The sequence below is a fragment of the Jaculus jaculus genome, chromosome 1, assembly GCF_020740685.1.
Source record: "Jaculus jaculus isolate mJacJac1 chromosome 1, mJacJac1.mat.Y.cur, whole genome shotgun sequence".
Lineage (NCBI taxonomy): Eukaryota > Metazoa > Chordata > Mammalia > Rodentia > Dipodidae > Jaculus > Jaculus jaculus.
The window spans coordinates 262,796,203-262,814,350 of record NC_059102.1 but is presented as its reverse complement, the minus strand read 5'-3'; the positions used below and the strand labels follow the sequence as shown (position 1 = coordinate 262,814,350).

The window sequence follows — 18,148 nt, the reverse complement described above, 5'->3', positions numbered from 1 at the left end:
GGATCTTACTCTAGCTCAGGCTGACCTGGAATTCACTATGTAGTCTCAGGCTGGACTCAAACTCTGGGCAATCCTCCTTCCTCTGCCTCCCGAGTGCTGGGATTCAAGGTGTGCGCCACCACACCTGGCTATTTATTTATTTATCTATCTGAGAAAGGAGCAGGGGGACGGGTGAGAGAAAGGGCACACTAGGGCCTCTAGCAACTGTAAATGAGCTCTAGATGCATGCACCACCATGTGCATCTAGTTTACTTGGGTACTAGGGAATTGAAGGTGGGTCCTTAGGCTTTGCAGGCAAGCACCTTAACCGCTAAGCCATCTCTCCAACTCTTTTTTTTTTTTTTTTTTGGTTTTTCGATGTAGGGTCTCACTCTAGCCCAGGCTGACCTGGAATTCACTATGGAGTCTCAGTGTGGCCTTGAACTCACGGCAATCCTCCTACCTCTGCCTCCCAAGTGCTGGGATTAAAGGCGTGCACCACCACGCCTGGCTTCCAATATTTTTTGTTCATTTTTATTTACTTATTTGAGAGTGACAGAGAGAGAGGGAGAGAGAGACAGATAGAGAATGGGCATGGCAGGGCTTCCAGCCACTGCAAACAAACTCCAGACGCGTGCGCCCTCTTGTGCATCTGGCTAACGTGGGTCCTGGGGAATCGAGCCTCGAACTGGGGTCCTTAGCCTTCACAGGCAAGCGCTTAACCGCTAAGCCATCTCTCCAGCCCTCTATTTTTTTTTTTTTTTTAACACTGTTGGGGACTGAATCAAAGGCCACACCTAGACAAGCACCTAGCTGAGCCACACCCCAGCCCAGAGTGTTTTATATATGCTGATTAACAATGGTGTGTGTATTGTGATCTGTTGGCTTTCTTTTGGGATCTTAGAGCTCAGCCACCATAAGATCTATGGTTTTCAGTCATGGTTGAGGTTGGGGCCTTTCAATGTGATAGCCCTTCTGTGCAATTGTCAGGAAGGGGAGCAGGAACAGCCATCTGTGAAAGGGTGAGAAGCAGCCATGACCTGACCCTCTTGCTATAACAGGCATCATCAGGCTGAAGTGGGTACATGAAAGAGAGCAAGATAGGTTTTTTTTTTTTTTTTAATTTTTATTTATTTATTTGAGAGCAACAGATGGAGAGAGAAAGGCAGAGAGAGAAAGAGAGAGAGACAGAGAGGCAGAGAGGGAGAGAGAATGAGCGCGCCAGGGCCTCCAGCCACTGCAAACGAACTCCAGACGCGTGCGCCCCCTTGTGCATCTGGCTAATGTGGGTCCTGGGGAATGGAGCCTCGAACCGGGGTCCATAGGCTTCACAGGCAAGCGCTTAACTGCTAAGCCATCTCTCCAGCCCAAGATAGGTTTTTTTTTTTTTTTGTTGGTTTATTTGGGTCAAACAATGAGTTTGTGAAAGGCAGAGGTAGTTCTGTATGGATAGTTTTATATCCCCCTCAGGACCCAGAAGACTATTACATGGCAGACATTCAGTCAGTTCTTTCTAAATTGACAAACTCAGTGCCAATCTGTTGCAGAAACCCAGCACTGCAGTAGAGTATCTAGCAGCCCACCTCTCCAAAATCCATGGCCTGGATTGGCATCCAGACAGTGAGCACATTCTTGCTACCTCCAGTCAAGACAACTCTGTCAAGGTGAGTGGCACCCAGCAGGACAGCTGGAGGAGATTTGCTTAGGAGCATCTGGAGAATGGGGCAGCGCTCTGGAAGGAAAGCTGCACCGGGCTGGCATGCTGTCTGTGTTCCATGGGTGCATGTCCTCCATGGCTGGGCGGGTGGGGAAATAAACCTGGCTGTCTTGACCAGCTGGAGCGATGTTGTGGCAGGTAATAGATAAGGCTCTTAATTTTTTCAGAAGTGCTTCTTTCCTTCCATGAGAGGAAGTCAGAAAGGAAAAGTAGTTTACTTAGAAATGAATGTGCAAAGAAGTCAGATATACACACACAGAGATAAAGTCAAAAAGAAAAGCTCACAAAATTTAGCAGCTTACCAAAGTTTATAATTAATGTGTTCTGGTGGAAAGACAGCAATTTCCTCCCATGATTATCATATCTGAAAAAGTTATGGCTTCTCCGATGTCAGCATTGTAGGGAGTTGTTTTGTTAGTATTTTCTACCTTTCAGAAGTGCTCAAGGTTTTATGTGTTTCAACAACCTTGCTATTTTTCCTTTATCTTAGAGTACAGAGTTTCTTGTTTTGTTTGTCCTGTGAGAACGGCATGTGCTATGTATCCTTGGTCAAGGTGGCAGGGCCGGGTCATCTCTGCTCCACAGTCCTTCCTGAGGTCAAGTTTCCATTCTTTTTTTTTTCAAATAAGGGTCTCACTCTAGCCCAGGCTGACCTGGAATTCACTATGGAGTCTCAGGGTGGCCTCGAACTCATGGTGATCCTCCTACCTGTGCCTCCCAAGTGCTGGGATTAAAGGCGTGTGCCACCACGCCCAGCTATCCATTCTTAAGGATCAGGATTTGATCATAGAAGTTGGATTTGCAATTTTGTGATACAGAATTATTAATTTAACTTTTTATTGGATTTACTATTTATATCCATTGTCTTTCAGGAATTATTAGCTAAACTAGAGTCTGTAAACCTTACTATGTAAGCATTAAAATTTAACTATACCTTGAGCTCTCTAATTCCTTGGTATTATAATGTACTTTTTTGTGCCAAAAATGACTTGTTTGTTTTTATTTTGTTTGTTGCATTTGGGTTTTTGTCCCAAATCCCCATCAGTTTATCCCCCAAATTCAGGAATTAGAAACTATTCAATTCTACATTTGAAAAAGAGATTAGTAACATCTGTAATGTTTGTTGTAAAGATTAGGCAAAATTAAAAAGAAAACATTTCAAATGTACATCTGAAATGCTGTAAGTAGTCAGGGCATTTTATATGTTATTAAATTCCTCTTAGATATAAAAGTAATACAAGATCAAAACCTGTCACTTTTACCTTTCAAATACAAAGGTCGTTTAATAGGCAGTTGACTGATCTGCCCATGTGGTCCTCAGGAAGCTTAGAAATTCTCCTGTCGTGTTTGTAGATGTAGATACAGGAAAGATTCTTTGTGTGTGACAATAGCATAATGGGGGTGGAACTAAAAATATGCTGTTAAAATGTTTCTTTGGAGGACAAAAAGCAATGAATTAGAAGACCTTACTTATTTCAATAGTTGAGGTTTTAAAATGGCATCAATAAATAAATAAATGAAATAAGGATGACACTTATTTCACAAATTTTCTTTCTTTCTTACAGTTCTGGGATTACCGCCAGCCTCGGAAATACCTCAATATTCTCCCTTGCCAGGTGCCTGTCTGGAAGGCCAGATACACAGTGAGTGAGACACCCTGCTGCTTGCTTCTTCAGACATAACAGTCCAAGGGACATACTCTTTTATTTTCTTTGTGAGACAGTTTTCTTTTTTTGTCTTGGTTTGGGGCACTGCAAATGTGTTAATGTTGGTAATCACTTAAAAAATTCTTGTGATGCTGGATTAAAGAATTAGAATTAGAATTAAAGAAGCTTGGGCTAGGGACATGGCTCAGTGGTTAAGGCACTTGCCTACAAAGCCTAATTACTCAAGTTCTATTCCCCAGTACCCATGTAAAGCCAGATACACAAGGTGGTGCATACATTTGGAGTCCATTTGCAGCTTCTGGAGGCCATGGCGCACCCATTCTCTTTCTAGCTGGATGTGGTGGCACATGCCTTTAATCCTAGCACTTGGGAGGTAGAGGTAGGAGGATCATCATGGATCTGAGGCCACCCTGAGACTACAAAAGTGGATTCCAGGTTGGCCTGGGCTACAGTGAGACCCTACCTCAAATAAATACATACATACATAAATAAATAAATAAATAAATAAATAAATAAATAGGGCTGGAGAGATGACTTAGCAGTTAAGGCACTTGTCTGCAAAGCTGAAGGTCCTAGGTTTAATTCCCCAGTGCCCATGTAAACCAGATGCACATGGTGGCACAGAGTTCATTTGTAGTGGCTGGGGGCCCTGGCACACCCATTCTCTCTCTTCCTCTCTCTCTCTAGTAAGTGATCTTTAAAAAAGAATTAGAGAAGATTGACAGTATGAAGGCATTCACTCAGAATGGGACAAAAGGGTAGGATTGAGAAGAGGGCTGACAGCCAGTGGACAACAGTAGAAAGAACTCTGGCTTTAGATTTAGAAGACTTGGTTTTGGGGACTGAACTCTGCTCTTTAATGTTTGTGTGGACTTGGATAAGTTCCTTGTATTTTTTTTTTTTTTGAGGTATGGTTTCACTCTAGCCCAGGCTGACCTGGAATTCACTAAGTAGTCTCAGGGTGGCCTTGAACTCACTGCAGTCCTCCTACCTCTCCCTCCTGAGTGCTGGGATTAAAGATGTGTGCCACCACACCTGGCAAGTTACTTGATTTTTGAGCAGAAATTTCTTCACTTGTAGAATAGAAGCATAATTTTTACTCTGCCTTTTATTTTATTGTTGTTGTTGTTTTATTTATTTGCAAGTAGAGAGACAGAATAGGAGAGCCACCACTTCTAGCCACCCCAAACAAATTCCAGATGCATGAGTCCTCTGCATCTAGCTTTACCTAGGTGCTGGAGAATCAAACCCATGCTACGAGGCTTTGCAGACAAGTGCCTTAACTCTGAGCAATCTCTCCAACATTTTATTATTATTATCATTATTATTGTCCTCATCATCCTCATCATCATTATTTTAGTTTTTGAGACAGGGTCTTATTTAGCCCTGGTTGATCTTGAACTTGCTATGCATTTGAAGGTAACCTTAAACTCTTTAAAAAAAAAAAATTTTTTTTTCTTTTCTTTCCAAGGTAGGGTCTCATTCTCTTCATTATGTAGTGTTAGGCTGGCCTCCAACTCATGGTGATCCTCCTACATCTGCCTCCCAAACGCTGGGATTAAAGGTGTGTACCACCACACCTGGCTTACACTCTCATATTTTTTTCTTTTTGTTAATGGTGATAAAACTCACCATTTTAGAGTGAACAACTCAGTGGCATTTAGAACAACTGTCTGCTTTCAATTTGAAATAGCGAATACAAATGTGCTTTGTAAATCACAAAATCCTACAAATAGAATAGGCTGTTATCCATTTTCCAGCCATTTTTCCTTGGTCACATTGATAGCTGCTAGTCAGAGATAAATATATTTCCTTTAATGTCAATTTGAAAGCAAGCACAGGGGTGAACAAAGGTACTTTTATGCATTAGACTGTAACCCTGGGACATTGTGGCATAAAGAAAATAATTGGGTATTATGTTGTTTTTGCAACTGGGATCACTTGCCAAGAATGAGATTCTGTTCTTATGAATGGGCATCTCTGAATTAATGTTTGCTTTAAAAAAAATAAACACAAAAGCCTAGGAGTGTTATCAGGAAGGCCGGGAAGATAAGTAATTTTGCTCTTAGGTGGCTATAGCTTATTCCTTAAATAACAGCCTAGCCATGGGCCCATTAGCTACCTAGAAATTGAGTTTTGCTAAGTAAAACATAGCAGTTTTAAGGTTATTAAGCCTTCCTTTGAGTAGGTATACTGGGGTGGTGGCAAGATGTAGTTATTAGCTTCCCCTTGCTAGGATAGAGTACCTGAGTAAAAGCAGCATACAGGAGGAAGGACTTATTTTCAGCTTACAGTCTTCAGGAGAAGTTTCATCATGGCAGGGAAAGCATGGAAGAGCAGACAGCTGTGTGTCACATCTCATCTCGTCAGCAGCAAGGAGACAATAGAGAGAGTGAGCTAGCTATACTCAGTAGAGCTGGACTACTCCCAGAGACACACCTCCTTCAGCAAAGCTCCACCTTCCAACGACTTCATAACTCTCTCAAATTGCCATCATCCTGAGACCAAGTTCTTAAAACATGAGAATATGGGGGGCATTTCACATTCAGACCCCCATGGGAGGTGATGCTTCACATGAATGGTGTGCTTTTGGCCTTTCTTTCAGTGAGCCTTGCATGCTCATTCATGAGTGGGAAATCATGGAGAGTAGCCAGGATGTGAAACAGCAGTAAGAGCCATTTGCTTACTGTAGAATTATCAGAGTCCTCCATTTGTCTTTTCACTTGCTGTGGTCAACTTCATAAGCAGAAAGAAGGCTAGGTGTGATGTCCTAGTTATTGTATTTGGTAAAAATTTCCTCAGCTGTGTTAGGACCTTCTATCACAGTATTGTATTGTAATATACTTTAATTTTTTTTTTTTAATTTGAGAGAGAGAACGAGGCAGCTAGAGAGCGAGTAAATGGGTGTGCCAGAACCTCTAGCCATTGCAAAGAAACTCTAGATGCATGTTCCACCTTGTGCATCTGGTTTATGTGGGTCCTGAGGAATTGAACCTGTGTCCTTTGGCTTTGCAGGCAAGTGCCCTAACCAGTGAACAATCCTCCAGGCCTTGTTTTGCTTTGAGACAAGGTCTTGATATTAAGACAGGCTGGCCTAGAATCTGATACGTAGCTCAGGCTAGCCTCCAACTTTCAATGATCCTTCTGCCTCTTCCTCCCAAGTGCTGAGATTATAGGTGTGAGCTCCCTGTGTCTATTGTCCATCATCTAATTCATTTTAGTTAGAAGAATTCCCACTTGGGAGACTGAATCTTAGCCAGTCCTCCTGGAATAATCACTGCTTTTCCCTTGCTTGCTGTAGCCTTTCAGCAATGGATTAGTGACTGTGATGGTTCCCCAGCTACGGAGAGAAAATAGTCTGCTGCTATGGAATGTCTTTGACTTGAACACCCCAGTCCACACCTTTGTAGGGCACGATGACGTGGTACTGGAGTTCCAGTGGAGGAGACAAAAGGAAGGTGAGTAGGGAAGAAATTGCTGCCTGATTTCCTGCCTGAGCTCTGTTGAACAGATGTCTCAATCATGTAGTCTAGTGAGGATGAGAGGGGCTGCCGGGGAACCATGCTTAATGATAGGTGGGTAAAGGACATATGTGTCTGCTGTCCTTCCTCCCATCTCCTCTTCTCAGATTTCCAGTATATGTTCTTCTGATTGGAAGAGATCTGCTACAGCAAGAGGTTGATAGACATTTGCTGGTAGATCATTTCTAGAGCCAAAGACTGTATTACTCACTATCCTCAGCGGTCCAGAGAACTTACTCTTTCCTCTCTGTGGCTGAAGGACACCCACAGTGGTCATTAGTGGTATCCACAACATGCCAATAGCCGTCCTCACAAGCACATAGGGGTATTTTATGCTCTTGAAGATACGTGTGGCCAATTCACTAGCTTTGATCACAGACCTGGAGCAGAAGTGGCAGGTCTCTCCAGGGTGGAAGTATTAGAACATGTGTCAATCACAAGCCCTCTGCTTGTATCACAGCAGCTGGAAGACTCCACATGGAGCTCTTCTCAACAGATCCTGCTGTGAGGGTGAGGTAGCAATATAGAGTGAGCAGAAGATTTGCATTAAGCCATTGGGATTTTGGGATTGTTGGTTTTTGCAGCTTAATCTAGACAGCCTTTTCTAATGCTTTGTCATAAGACTGAAGGGAGTCATCAAAGAGTCATTGAGAGCCCGGCATGGTGGTGCACACCTTTCATCCCAGCACTCAGGAAGTAGGAGAATCACCTTGAGTTTGAGGCCACCTTGAGACTACATAGTGAATTCCAGGTCAGCCTAGGCTAGAGTGAGACCCTACCTCAAAAAAACAAAAAGTAAACAAACAATCAAAAACAAGTCTTGGGGCTGGGAAGATGGCTCAGCAGTTAAAGGTACTTGCTTGCAAAGCTTGTCAACCCAGGTTTAATTCCCAAGCTACGCATGTAAGCCAGATTCAGAAAGTGGCACAAGTGTCTGGCATTCATTTGCAGAGGCAGGAGGCCCTGGTGTGTATGTGCACATGTGTACTCACATGTGCATACACACAGACACGCATAATAATAAAAATTTTAAAGAGGGGAAGGTTTTGGCTTCAATTTCTCCACCAACTCAATTTGCATGTTTTTTTTTTTTTTCTCCTTGCCTCAGCCTCCTGAATAGCTGGGATTAACAGGCATCTTTAACCTTACCTGGTCAAAATTTTTTCTCAGAATATATTTTTTTTCTTGAGTTAGGGTCTTTAGCCCAGGCTGAGTTGGAATTCACAATGTAGTCTCAGGGTGGCCTTGAACTCACAACAATCCTCCTACCTCTGCTTCCTGAGTGCTGGGATTAAAGGCATGTGCCTCCATGCCAGGCCCAGAATAAATAAATTATATATATATACATGCATAAATATATATAAGTATATATGTATGTATATGTATGTATGTGTGTGTATATGTGTGTATATATATATATATACACACATATATATATATATATATATGACACTATATAATTTTAAAATATTTATTTATTTGAGAGAGGGGGGCAGATATAGTGAGAGTCAGGGTGTGCCAGGGCCTCAAGCCACTGCAAATGGACTCTAAATGCATGCACCGCCTTGCGCATCTGGCTTATGTGGGTACTGGGGACTTGAACCTGGATCCTTAGGCTTCGCAGGCAAGCACCTTGACTGCTAAGCCATCTCTCCAGCCCTACCTTCCCTTCCCCCTTTTTTTTTAAGAAGGAGAGAGTTGGCACACCAGGGCCTCCAGTCATTGTAATCAACTCCAGAGGTATGCACCATCTTGTGTGTATGTGTGACCTTACACATACTTCACCTTGTATGTCTGGCTTACGTGGGATCTAGAGAGTCAAACATAGGTTCTTACTTAGGCTTTGCAGGCAAGCGACTTAACCACTAAGCCATCTCTCCAGCCCTTTTCTTTTTAAACCAGAATACTTTTATTTTTTTCCTTTTTTTCTCAGTTCATATGATTTATTACAGTTAGCACACAGTTTAAAAATTCACCAATACACTGATAGTACAAAACTAAACAGCATTTTAAGTTAATCCTCCCTCAGGAAAATAAAACATGCTATGAAACATATTTCATTTATTTATTTGAGAGAGAGAAAGAGGGAGGAAGAGAAAGACATTTGAGAGAGAGAATGGGCGCGCCAGGGCATCCAGCCACTGGAGACGAACTCCAGATGCATGCACCCCCTTGTGCATCTGGCTTACATGAGTCCTGGAGAATCGAACTGGGATCCTTTGGCTTTGCAGGCAAATGCCTTAACTGCTAAGCCATCTCTCCAGCCCCATAAACCAGAATACTTTTAAAAGAGATTCTTACTCTTCCTCTTAGCTTTTGTATTCTTTGTTTTTTTAATTAAATTTTTTTTTGTTTTTTGTTTTTTTGAGGTAGGGTCTCACTCTTGACCAGACTGACCTGGAATTCACTATGTAGTCTCAGGGTGGCCTTGAACTCTCGGTGATCTTGCTACCTGTGCCTCCCAAGTGCTGGCATTAAAGGCGTGCGCCACCATGCCTGGCCTCTGTGTTATTTTTTTTATACTACTTGTCACTACCAAAATCTTTTATATTTATTTGCCTTTTCTACCACTGGAATATGAGATCTGTAATGTCAAATTATTTGATTCATGTTTCTGTCTTATTACCTAGAACACTACCTGCTACGGAGGATATGTTTGATAAATATTTTTTGGGTGCTTGTAGATGTGAGTCTCTATTGCATGCAATCTGTAACAAGGTGAATGTCAAATCTAGAAACAGTTTTAGGATTTTTATTTTATGACTTACAGGGTCTAAGGATTACCAACTGGTCACGTGGTCCCGGGATCAGACCTTGAGAATGTGGCGAGTAGACTACCAGATGCAGAGGGTATGTATGCAGTGCTGTTATGAAGGAACAGTATAGAAGTGTAACCAAAAAAATGCAAGATTCAGTATTGTAGAAATTGTGCATGGTAGACATGTAATACAACTGGCTGGCTGGCTGTGTATGCCACACTGACATAGAGGTCCTTAAGAGTCAAAATACTCAGCATTTTAAGGGCACAGAGCTTCTAGTTTTTTTCTCCTGTCTTAGCATAAGATAGGCTGTGTATACCATACTGAGCAAATAGTTTAGTTTCATTTCTTTCTCTTATTAGTGGGTTGAAGATGTTTAGAGCCTTTACATCCACTAGTTTCACATTTAAAAAAAATGTATTTATTTATTTATTTGACACAGAGAGAGAGAGGGAGGGAGAGAGAGAGAGAATGAGTAAGGGTGTACCAGGGCCTCCAGCCACTGCAAATGAACTCTACATGCATGTGGCCCCTTGTGCATGTGGCTAACATGTCCTTTGGTTTTGCAGGCAAACACCTTAACAGCTAAGCCATCTCTGCAGCGCATAGTGCCACCTCTTTTTTTTTTTAAATTTATTTATTTATTTGATAGAGACAGACAAAGAGAGAGAAAGACAGATATATAGAGAATGGGCATGCCAGGGCCTCCAGCCACTGCGAACGGACTCCAGACTCATGCACCACCTTGTGCCTATGGCTTACGTGGATCTGGGGGAATCAAGCCTCAAAACCAAGGTCCTTAGGCTTCACAGGCAAGCACTTAACCAGTAGTCCATCTCTCCAGCCCATAGTGCCACTTTTTTGTGAAGCTGTTTCAATGTATTCTGCATTTATGGTTAGTAGTTTATGTAAACCAAAGTGGAACCTGGTATGAACTGCTTTTGTCACCCTTGCTCTGCCCTGTATCCTCATGGAACTGTCTTCTTTAAATTCAATGGCTGACTTCCTTGATGACAAGAAACATATTTTACTGCTCTTTCATCCTCCTGGGTAACTTGGCACACTAGTTCACACAGAACTAACGGAAAATGCTGAGTGAAATTGGTGACACTGCTTGATGTAAAGTCACTCTGAGCATTAGGATCAAGTCCATCACCTTACTACCTTTTCAGCCTATTTTCTCCAAAATGTATAACTTGTTCCAAATGCTTTGCTTATGAGTTAGTTGAATACCTTCATTAAGACTTTTTTTCCTGAGTCTTATGTAAATTCTGAACAATGTGCCCAGTAGAATCATAGATCCTATCTATTTAACCAGGAGGGGTTGGTGATGGGTGGAATTGGTCTTGATTATGACAGTTCTTGGCTAGCATGTCTCTTTCCTTTGTGATTCCCATTTTTAAATCAGAGCTCTTGAACTTTTTTCTACTGGCTTTTCTAGCCCTATATCTCCTTTTTTCCTTTTTTTTTTTTTTCCACTCAATGCTGGGAAAGCTAGGGTATTGTGTATGGCAGGCAAGCAGTTTCCCTCTGAGCTACATGCCCAGTCCCATCTTCTGCCTTTGTTGCAGCTGTGTGCCAATGACATACTGGATGGTGTGGATGAGTTCATTGAGAGTGTTTCCCTTCTGCCAGAACCAGAGAAGACCCTGCACACCCAAGACATAGATCACCAGCACAACTCAAGCCATGGAGAGGAAGAAGGTAATGTGTGATGTCTTAGGAAAGTAACCCACTGAGACATTTCAGAGTTGTGTGGTAGGTACCCCAGAACTGCTCATTTCTCAAAATATTTTCCAACATTACATATCTTTTCTGCTAGCCTTAAAGGAAGATCCATCTAGCAGTCTCCTAGAAGAAAGGAAATCAGATCAACTGGGCCTTCCTCAGACTCTGCAGCAGGAGTTCTCCCTGATCAATGTGCAAATCCGCAATGTCAATGTGGAGGTAAGCCATCATTTAGCCATCTGTGTCTTATACTTGCTGATGGTAGTTTATGGGAAGGGGGGCCTTTCAGCTGAGATTTGGGCTAGCAGATAGCTCAGCTGCCCTAGCAGACAAGTCTCTCTGCTTCCTTCTTAATTCCTAATCTTTCTTTTTTTTTCTTTATATTTTCTTTCTTTATTTGTTTATTTGAGAGAAAGAAAGATTATGGGTGCACCAGGGTCTCTTACCACTGCAAACGAGCTCCCCATGCATGTGCCACTTTGTGCATCTGGCTTTTATGTGAGTACTGGAGAATCAGACCCAAGCTTTCAGGCTTTACAAGCAAGCACCTTTAACCACTGAGTCATCTACAATTCCTAAGTTTTCTTAAAAAAAAAAAAAAAAGAAAGGAAAGGAAGAAAGAAAAGAATTCATATATACAGACTTTTTTCTGGTCTTCCCTAAGATGAGCTTCACGCTTCATGATGTCCAAGCACCTTAGCATCTCCTCAGACCCTCTCTAACACTTTTCTTCACCATGTATGAAGGTGCTCTGGGAAGGCTTGGTGAGTAACAGGGTTATGGGGAAGTTAATGGCAGAGCTGGCTTTGGAACCAAACCTCCTAATCTCTAAGCTCTTTGTGCTGTTCCCCATCCTTGTGTGAGCTGGCCATTTCCTCAGCAATTCAGAGGAAGAAGCTGACCCAAATCCCATGTTCACTTACCACATGAAACATTCATTTCTCCATTTGAGCAGGTCTCAGAATTCTTTACTTCCAAGAACCAAATGTCTCCCCAGGAAGGAGTTTGCATCTATAACTGTTGGGCACACACATGCCAGGGCACGTGTGTGCAGGTCAGAGAACAATTTTCTGGTATTGTCCTTGCCTTCCTCATTTGAGGCAGGGTCTCTTGTTCATTGCTCCTTTGGCCAGGCTAGCTACACTGTGAGTCTCCAGGAAATTCTCCTGTCTCTGCCTCCCATCTTGGCATAGGTGTGCTGGGATTACAGAAGCCCGCCACAGCTTCCAGCTTTTACGTGGTTTCTGGGGAATCGGCACTCAGGTGCATGCTTGCTTGGCAAGTGCTTTGTCTGCTGAGCCATCTCCTCAGCCCTCAGAGAGGACTCTTAAAGCTTTGATACCCGTTCGTTTGCTCAGATTCAGTTAACTATATAGAGAGAAATGTGCTTTTGTACAATTGCCTCATTTGGCCTTTAAAGCAATCCTGCAATAAGGGGCAATAAGGGATTTGACTTCACTTTACAGGCTAGGAAACAGAGACCCCGGAGGCTAAATGATTCCAAGGTCAGAAGCTGAATGTTTGAATTTAGTTGAATTCAGTTGAGTAATTGAATATTTGAAGTTTCTAGAGTTTCCATGTGCTTGGCTCTTTCACTACATTTTGGTTGCCTTGTCTGGATGACCATGTTAGAAATCATCAGGGCTGGAAAGAAGAAGTTCAATGGAAGGGGAAATTCAAAAGGGGGAAAACAAGGGTGGTCGGAGGGGATTGTGACAATTATATTTGTCTGTATGTATGGAAGTTGTCAATAACAACTTAACTGCTGAGCCATCTCTCCAGTCCCACCACCTGTGTTTTTTAATTTATTTATTTTGGTTTTATAAGGCATGGTCTTACTCTAACCCAGGCTGACATGGAATTCACTCTGTAGTCTCAGTGTGGCCTCAAACTCATGACGATCCTCCTATCTCTGCCTCCCAAGTGCTGGGATTAAAGGTGTGCATCACCATGCCTGGCTTATTTTTTATTTTTATTTTATTTATTCATTTATTTTCATTTTTTTTGAGGTAGGTTCTCACTCTAGCTCAGGCTGACCTGGAATTCACTATGCAGTCTGAGGGTGGCCTCAAACTCACAGCGATACTCCTACCTCTGCCTCCTGAGTGCTGGGATTAAAGGCATGCACCACCACACCCAGCTTATTTATTTATTCTTTCTATTTACTTATTTTTATTAACAACTTCCATGATTATAAATAATATGCCATGGTAATTCCCTCCCTTCCTCTACTTTCCTCTTTGAAACCCCACTCTCCATCATATTCCTCCCCCTCTCAGTCTCTCTTTCATTTTGATACCATGATCTATTATGATGGTCTTGAGTAGATAGTATCAGGCACTGTGAGGTCATGGATATTCAGGCCATTTTGTGTCTGGAGGAGGATGTTATAAGGAGTCCTACCCTTCCTTTGGCCCTTACATTCTTTCCACCACCTCTTCTGCAATGGACCCTGAGCCTTGGAAGGTGGGATAGAGATATTTCAGTGCTGAGCACTCACTCCTCTGTCACTTCTTCTCAGCATCATGATGCCTTCTAAGTCATCCCAAGGTCACTGCCATCTGAAAAGAGAAGCTTCTGTAACCAAAAGTGAGAGTAGCATTAATATATGGGTCTGAACATTAAGAGAAGTGCTTACCTCAGTTTGGTGAACATGGTGTATACATTTAGCCAGACAGCAGCAGATGTTACACCCCTAGGACTCATGATTATCCCTGTTGTCAGCTTTCAGTATCAGGAATATATTCCCTCCCATGGAGTGGGCCTCCAGTCAAAGTAGAAGACGGTTGGTTTCCACCATAACAGATGTGCTACTGTTGCACCCGTTGGCTCATTGGACCTGACTGGCCAACTATAAGGCTTGCAGCGTCCACTGTTGAGTATCTTCACTGGTGATTTCCCTCTCTTCCATTGAACTGCATGCGGCATAGCTTTTTTCAGCTTTCTGTCAGCTGATCTACATGGAGGAAGTTTTCAGCTCAGCTCCAGCAAGATATGTCAGTGACCTTGCAGCCCAAGTATGTGAAGTCTTCAGCAATAGGGTCTTACCATCTATTCCTGGTGGGAAAACAAGGGCCTCAGCAATGGCCAGTAATGTTTTGGGGTTATCAGGGACCACCCTGGCCAACAACTCACTGGAAGGTATCCCATCACTTGCACTGAAAATTTTCTAGTAACAATCTATGGCTCCTTTGTGTTCCATTACCCAAAAAAGTAGGTTTCCATATGTCTTATTTATGTCCTCTTAGATTTGATTAGCCCTCCCTCCACCTTTCCTTTATTCGATCTCTTCCCCTGACCTCACTTAAGCTTTTTTACCCCCCATTGATCTGTTCTTCTACACACACACACACACATACATACACACACACACACACACACACACTACCATCTTATTAAGTACCCCATCCCTCCCTTTCTATTCCCTTTATATCTCCTTTCTAACTTACTGGCCTCTGCTACTGAGTTTTCTTCCTACTCACACAGAAGTCCAATCATTTGTAGCTAGTATCCACATATGAGAAAGAGCATTTGAACGTTTGGCTTTCTGGGCCTTGGTTACCTCACTTAGTATAATCCTTTCCAGATCCATCCATTTTCCTGCAAATTTCATAACTTCATTTTTCTTTACTGCTGAGTAGAACTTCATTGTATAAATGTGCCATATCTTCATTATCCACTCATCAGTTGAGAGACATCTAGGCTGGTTCCATTTCCCAGCTGTTGTGAATTGAGCAGCAGTCAACATGGTTGAGCAAGTATCTCTAAGGTAATGAGATGAGTCCTTAGGATATATGCCTAGGAGTCTTATAGCTGGGTCATATGGTAGATCTATTTTTAGCCTCCTTACTGATTTCCACAATGGCTGGGCCAGACTGCATTCTCACCAACAGTGTAGAAGTGTTCCTCTTTTTCCACATCCTCACCAGCATTTATGGTCATTTGTTTTCATGATGGTAGCCAATCTGACAGGAATGAGATGGAATCTCAATGTAGTTTTAATCTGCATTTCCCTAATGACTAGGGATGTAGAACATTTTTTTTTTTTGGATGCTAATATGCCATCCATATTTCTTCTTTTGAGAACTCTCTATTTAGTTCTAAAGCCCTTTTTTTGTTTGATTTCTTATTATTTAATTTTTTGAGTTCTTTGTATATCCTAGATATTAATCCTCTTTTAGATGTATAGCTGGCAAAGATTTTTTTTCCCCCGTTCTGTAGGTTCCCTCTTTGCTTTATTCACAGTGTCTTTTGCCATACAAAAGCTTTGTAATTTCATGAGGTCCCAGTGGTTAATCTGTGGTTTTATTGCCTGAGCAATTGGGGTTATATTCAGAAAGTCTTTGCCAAGACCAGTATGGTGAAGGGTTTCCCTTACTTTTTTTTCTAGCAGTTTCAGAGTTTCAGATCTGATATTAAGGTCTTTAATCCATTTGGACCTAATACTTGTGCATGGAGAGAGAGAAGGATCTACTTTCATACTTCTAAAGATACATATCTAGTTTTCCTAGCACCATTTGCTGAAGAGGCTATCTTTTCTCCAATGGGTATTTTTGGCATTTTTGTCGAATATCAGGTGGCTATAGCTACCCAGACTAGACTGTTTGATTGATCTACATGTCTGTTTTTGTGCCAGTACCATGCTGTTATTGTTACTATGGCTCTGTAATATAGGTTAAAATCAGGTATGGTGATACCACAAGCCCTATTTTTGTTGATGAAAATTGTTTTAGATATTTGAGGTTTTTTGTGCTTCCAAATGAATTTTTGTTTTTCTTTTTTTTTAATGAATTTTTGTATTGATTTTTCTATTTCCATGAAGAATGCCATTGGAATTTTGATGGGGATTGCATTAAATGTATAGGTTGCTTTCAGTAAGATTGCCATTTTCACAATATTGACTCTTCACGAACAAGAACAAGGGATGTCTTTTCATTTCCTAGTGTCTTTTTGTGCTTCTTGTGTTTTAATGTATATATATTTGCATCTTAGATTAATGTAATGCTTGGATTTTCTAATTAGCTGCAGTATTATTAGATGTATCAATCAATCTGATGTTATATATCTTCAGGGTAGGAGCTTAAGGTGCAAGGTGTGGCTCTCAAGACTCTCAGAGTAACCACAAAAGTGGCCCTAGATGTTGGGATGGTCTGCTATGAGAGTATTCAAGAAGGCTGAGTGGAACAAAATACAGGCAGATTCTAAAATTTAACTAAATAATGTATACATTCAATGAAAAACAGTGCAGAGTATTTATGCAAGAATAGGTATTATGACAACCAGATCCACTAATAATAAAGTCACAGTCCTTAGGATGTGTGTTGCCCCACACCCTTAATCCTGTTAACTAGGAGGCTAAGATTTCTGGTCTGTTGAGGGTTCCAAGCCAGCTTGTGACCAAGAGAGACCCGACAGAAGAGAAAACAAAGGCACAAATGACAAGCACAAAATATAGCTTATTTAAGAATGGCAAATCCGACCATCCATCAGATTTAACATAACATTTATCCTGACATGGAAGGTGCAATTAGCACTTCTGGTTCAGGCCTATATACCAGGCTTATTTGGCGGGTACTGATCTGGTGTAATCCCAGTTACCTTCTGTGGTGGTTTTGCTCTCAGTTATGCTGCACTTCTGCTTGGGTTCCTCTTTGCTGTGCTGTGGGGTCAGGTAGACTGGCTGGGTCGCTGCTCTGATCGCCTGTTAGGTGCTGTGTAGGTGAGCTCCTTTCTCCAGATCTCTGGTGCTTGCTGGCACTTGCGCCAGCAAGTGAGGGGAGGCTTTGGATAGTGGCTGATGTTTTCCCGCTGGTCTTTGCAGTAGTCTTCCTCACGAGCTGCTCCTCCATTCTTCCCTGTCATCATCCCTTCACATTTCTTGCTTTTGCACAGAGGCCGATGTGAGCGGAGATTCCCCACACCTGGCTTTTTCTGTGGCTCAGGCTGAGCGTTACAGCTGTGGCCAAGCAGACCTGGTGCTGCCACTGCTGGAGCCGCTTCTGCCTGCTTCTGTGGGTTCTAGACATTCTGGGTCTCTCCTACTTCTCTGCTATAGTTGGTATTTTCTTATACACCTCACTTTGTAGTAGAAGAGTATATTTTGCTTTTTCTCCCCTAGGCAGCTTTGGCATGGTTCCTACGCTTAACCAGAAGTCTTTTTTAAAAAATTTATTGTTTTGTTTTTTCAAGGTAGGGTCTCACTCTAGCCCAAGGCTGACTTGGAATTCACCATGCAATCTCGGGGTAGCCTCAAACTCCCAGCATTCCTCCTACATCTGCCTCCTGAGTGCTGGGATTAAAGGGGTGAGCCACCATGCCTGGCTCTTGTGTTTTTGAGGTATGGCCTCACTCTAGCCTAGGCTCACTTGAAACTCACTCTGTGGTCCATGCTGGCCTCAAACTCATGGTGATCATCCTACATCAGCCTCCTGAGTGCTGGGATTAAAGGTGTGAGTCATCTTGTCTGGCTTCAGAACATTTTTTATTCCCCTGTAAAGAACCTCCTATATCGGCTAGGTATGGTGGTATATGTCTGTGATTCCATCACTCAGGAGGATCAGGAGTTCAAGGGCAGCATGGGCTATGTAATAAGTCCAAGGTTAGCATGGGGTGCATAGGAGTCTTCATCACAAATAAATAAATAAATAAATAAATAAATAAATAAATAAATAAATAAAAAGGAAACTCCTGTATTCATCAACAGTTACTTTTTATTTGACCTCTCTTCAGCCTCTATTAGCCACTAGTCTATAGACTTTCCTAGAAGTACTTAAGATG

At 42.1% G+C, this 18,148-nt stretch overlaps 1 protein-coding gene across 4 annotated transcripts in view; it reads left to right on the top strand.

Moving 5' to 3' along the window:
- The window catches only part of Wdr59 (WD repeat domain 59), a 111,867-nt gene that overhangs the window by 49,435 nt on the left and 44,284 nt on the right, over window positions 1-18,148 (top strand). For all 4 annotated transcript variants that reach the window (XM_045141648.1, XM_004659620.3, XM_045141647.1 and 1 more), the window contains exons 8-13: window positions 1,527-1,643; window positions 3,262-3,339; window positions 6,665-6,821; window positions 9,655-9,734; window positions 11,215-11,347; window positions 11,466-11,590. In XM_045141648.1, coding sequence (XP_044997583.1) covers window positions 1,527-1,643; window positions 3,262-3,339; window positions 6,665-6,821; window positions 9,655-9,734; window positions 11,215-11,347; window positions 11,466-11,590 — 690 coding nt within the window. The remainder of the gene's footprint in view (window positions 1-1,526; window positions 1,644-3,261; window positions 3,340-6,664; window positions 6,822-9,654; window positions 9,735-11,214; window positions 11,348-11,465; window positions 11,591-18,148) is intronic.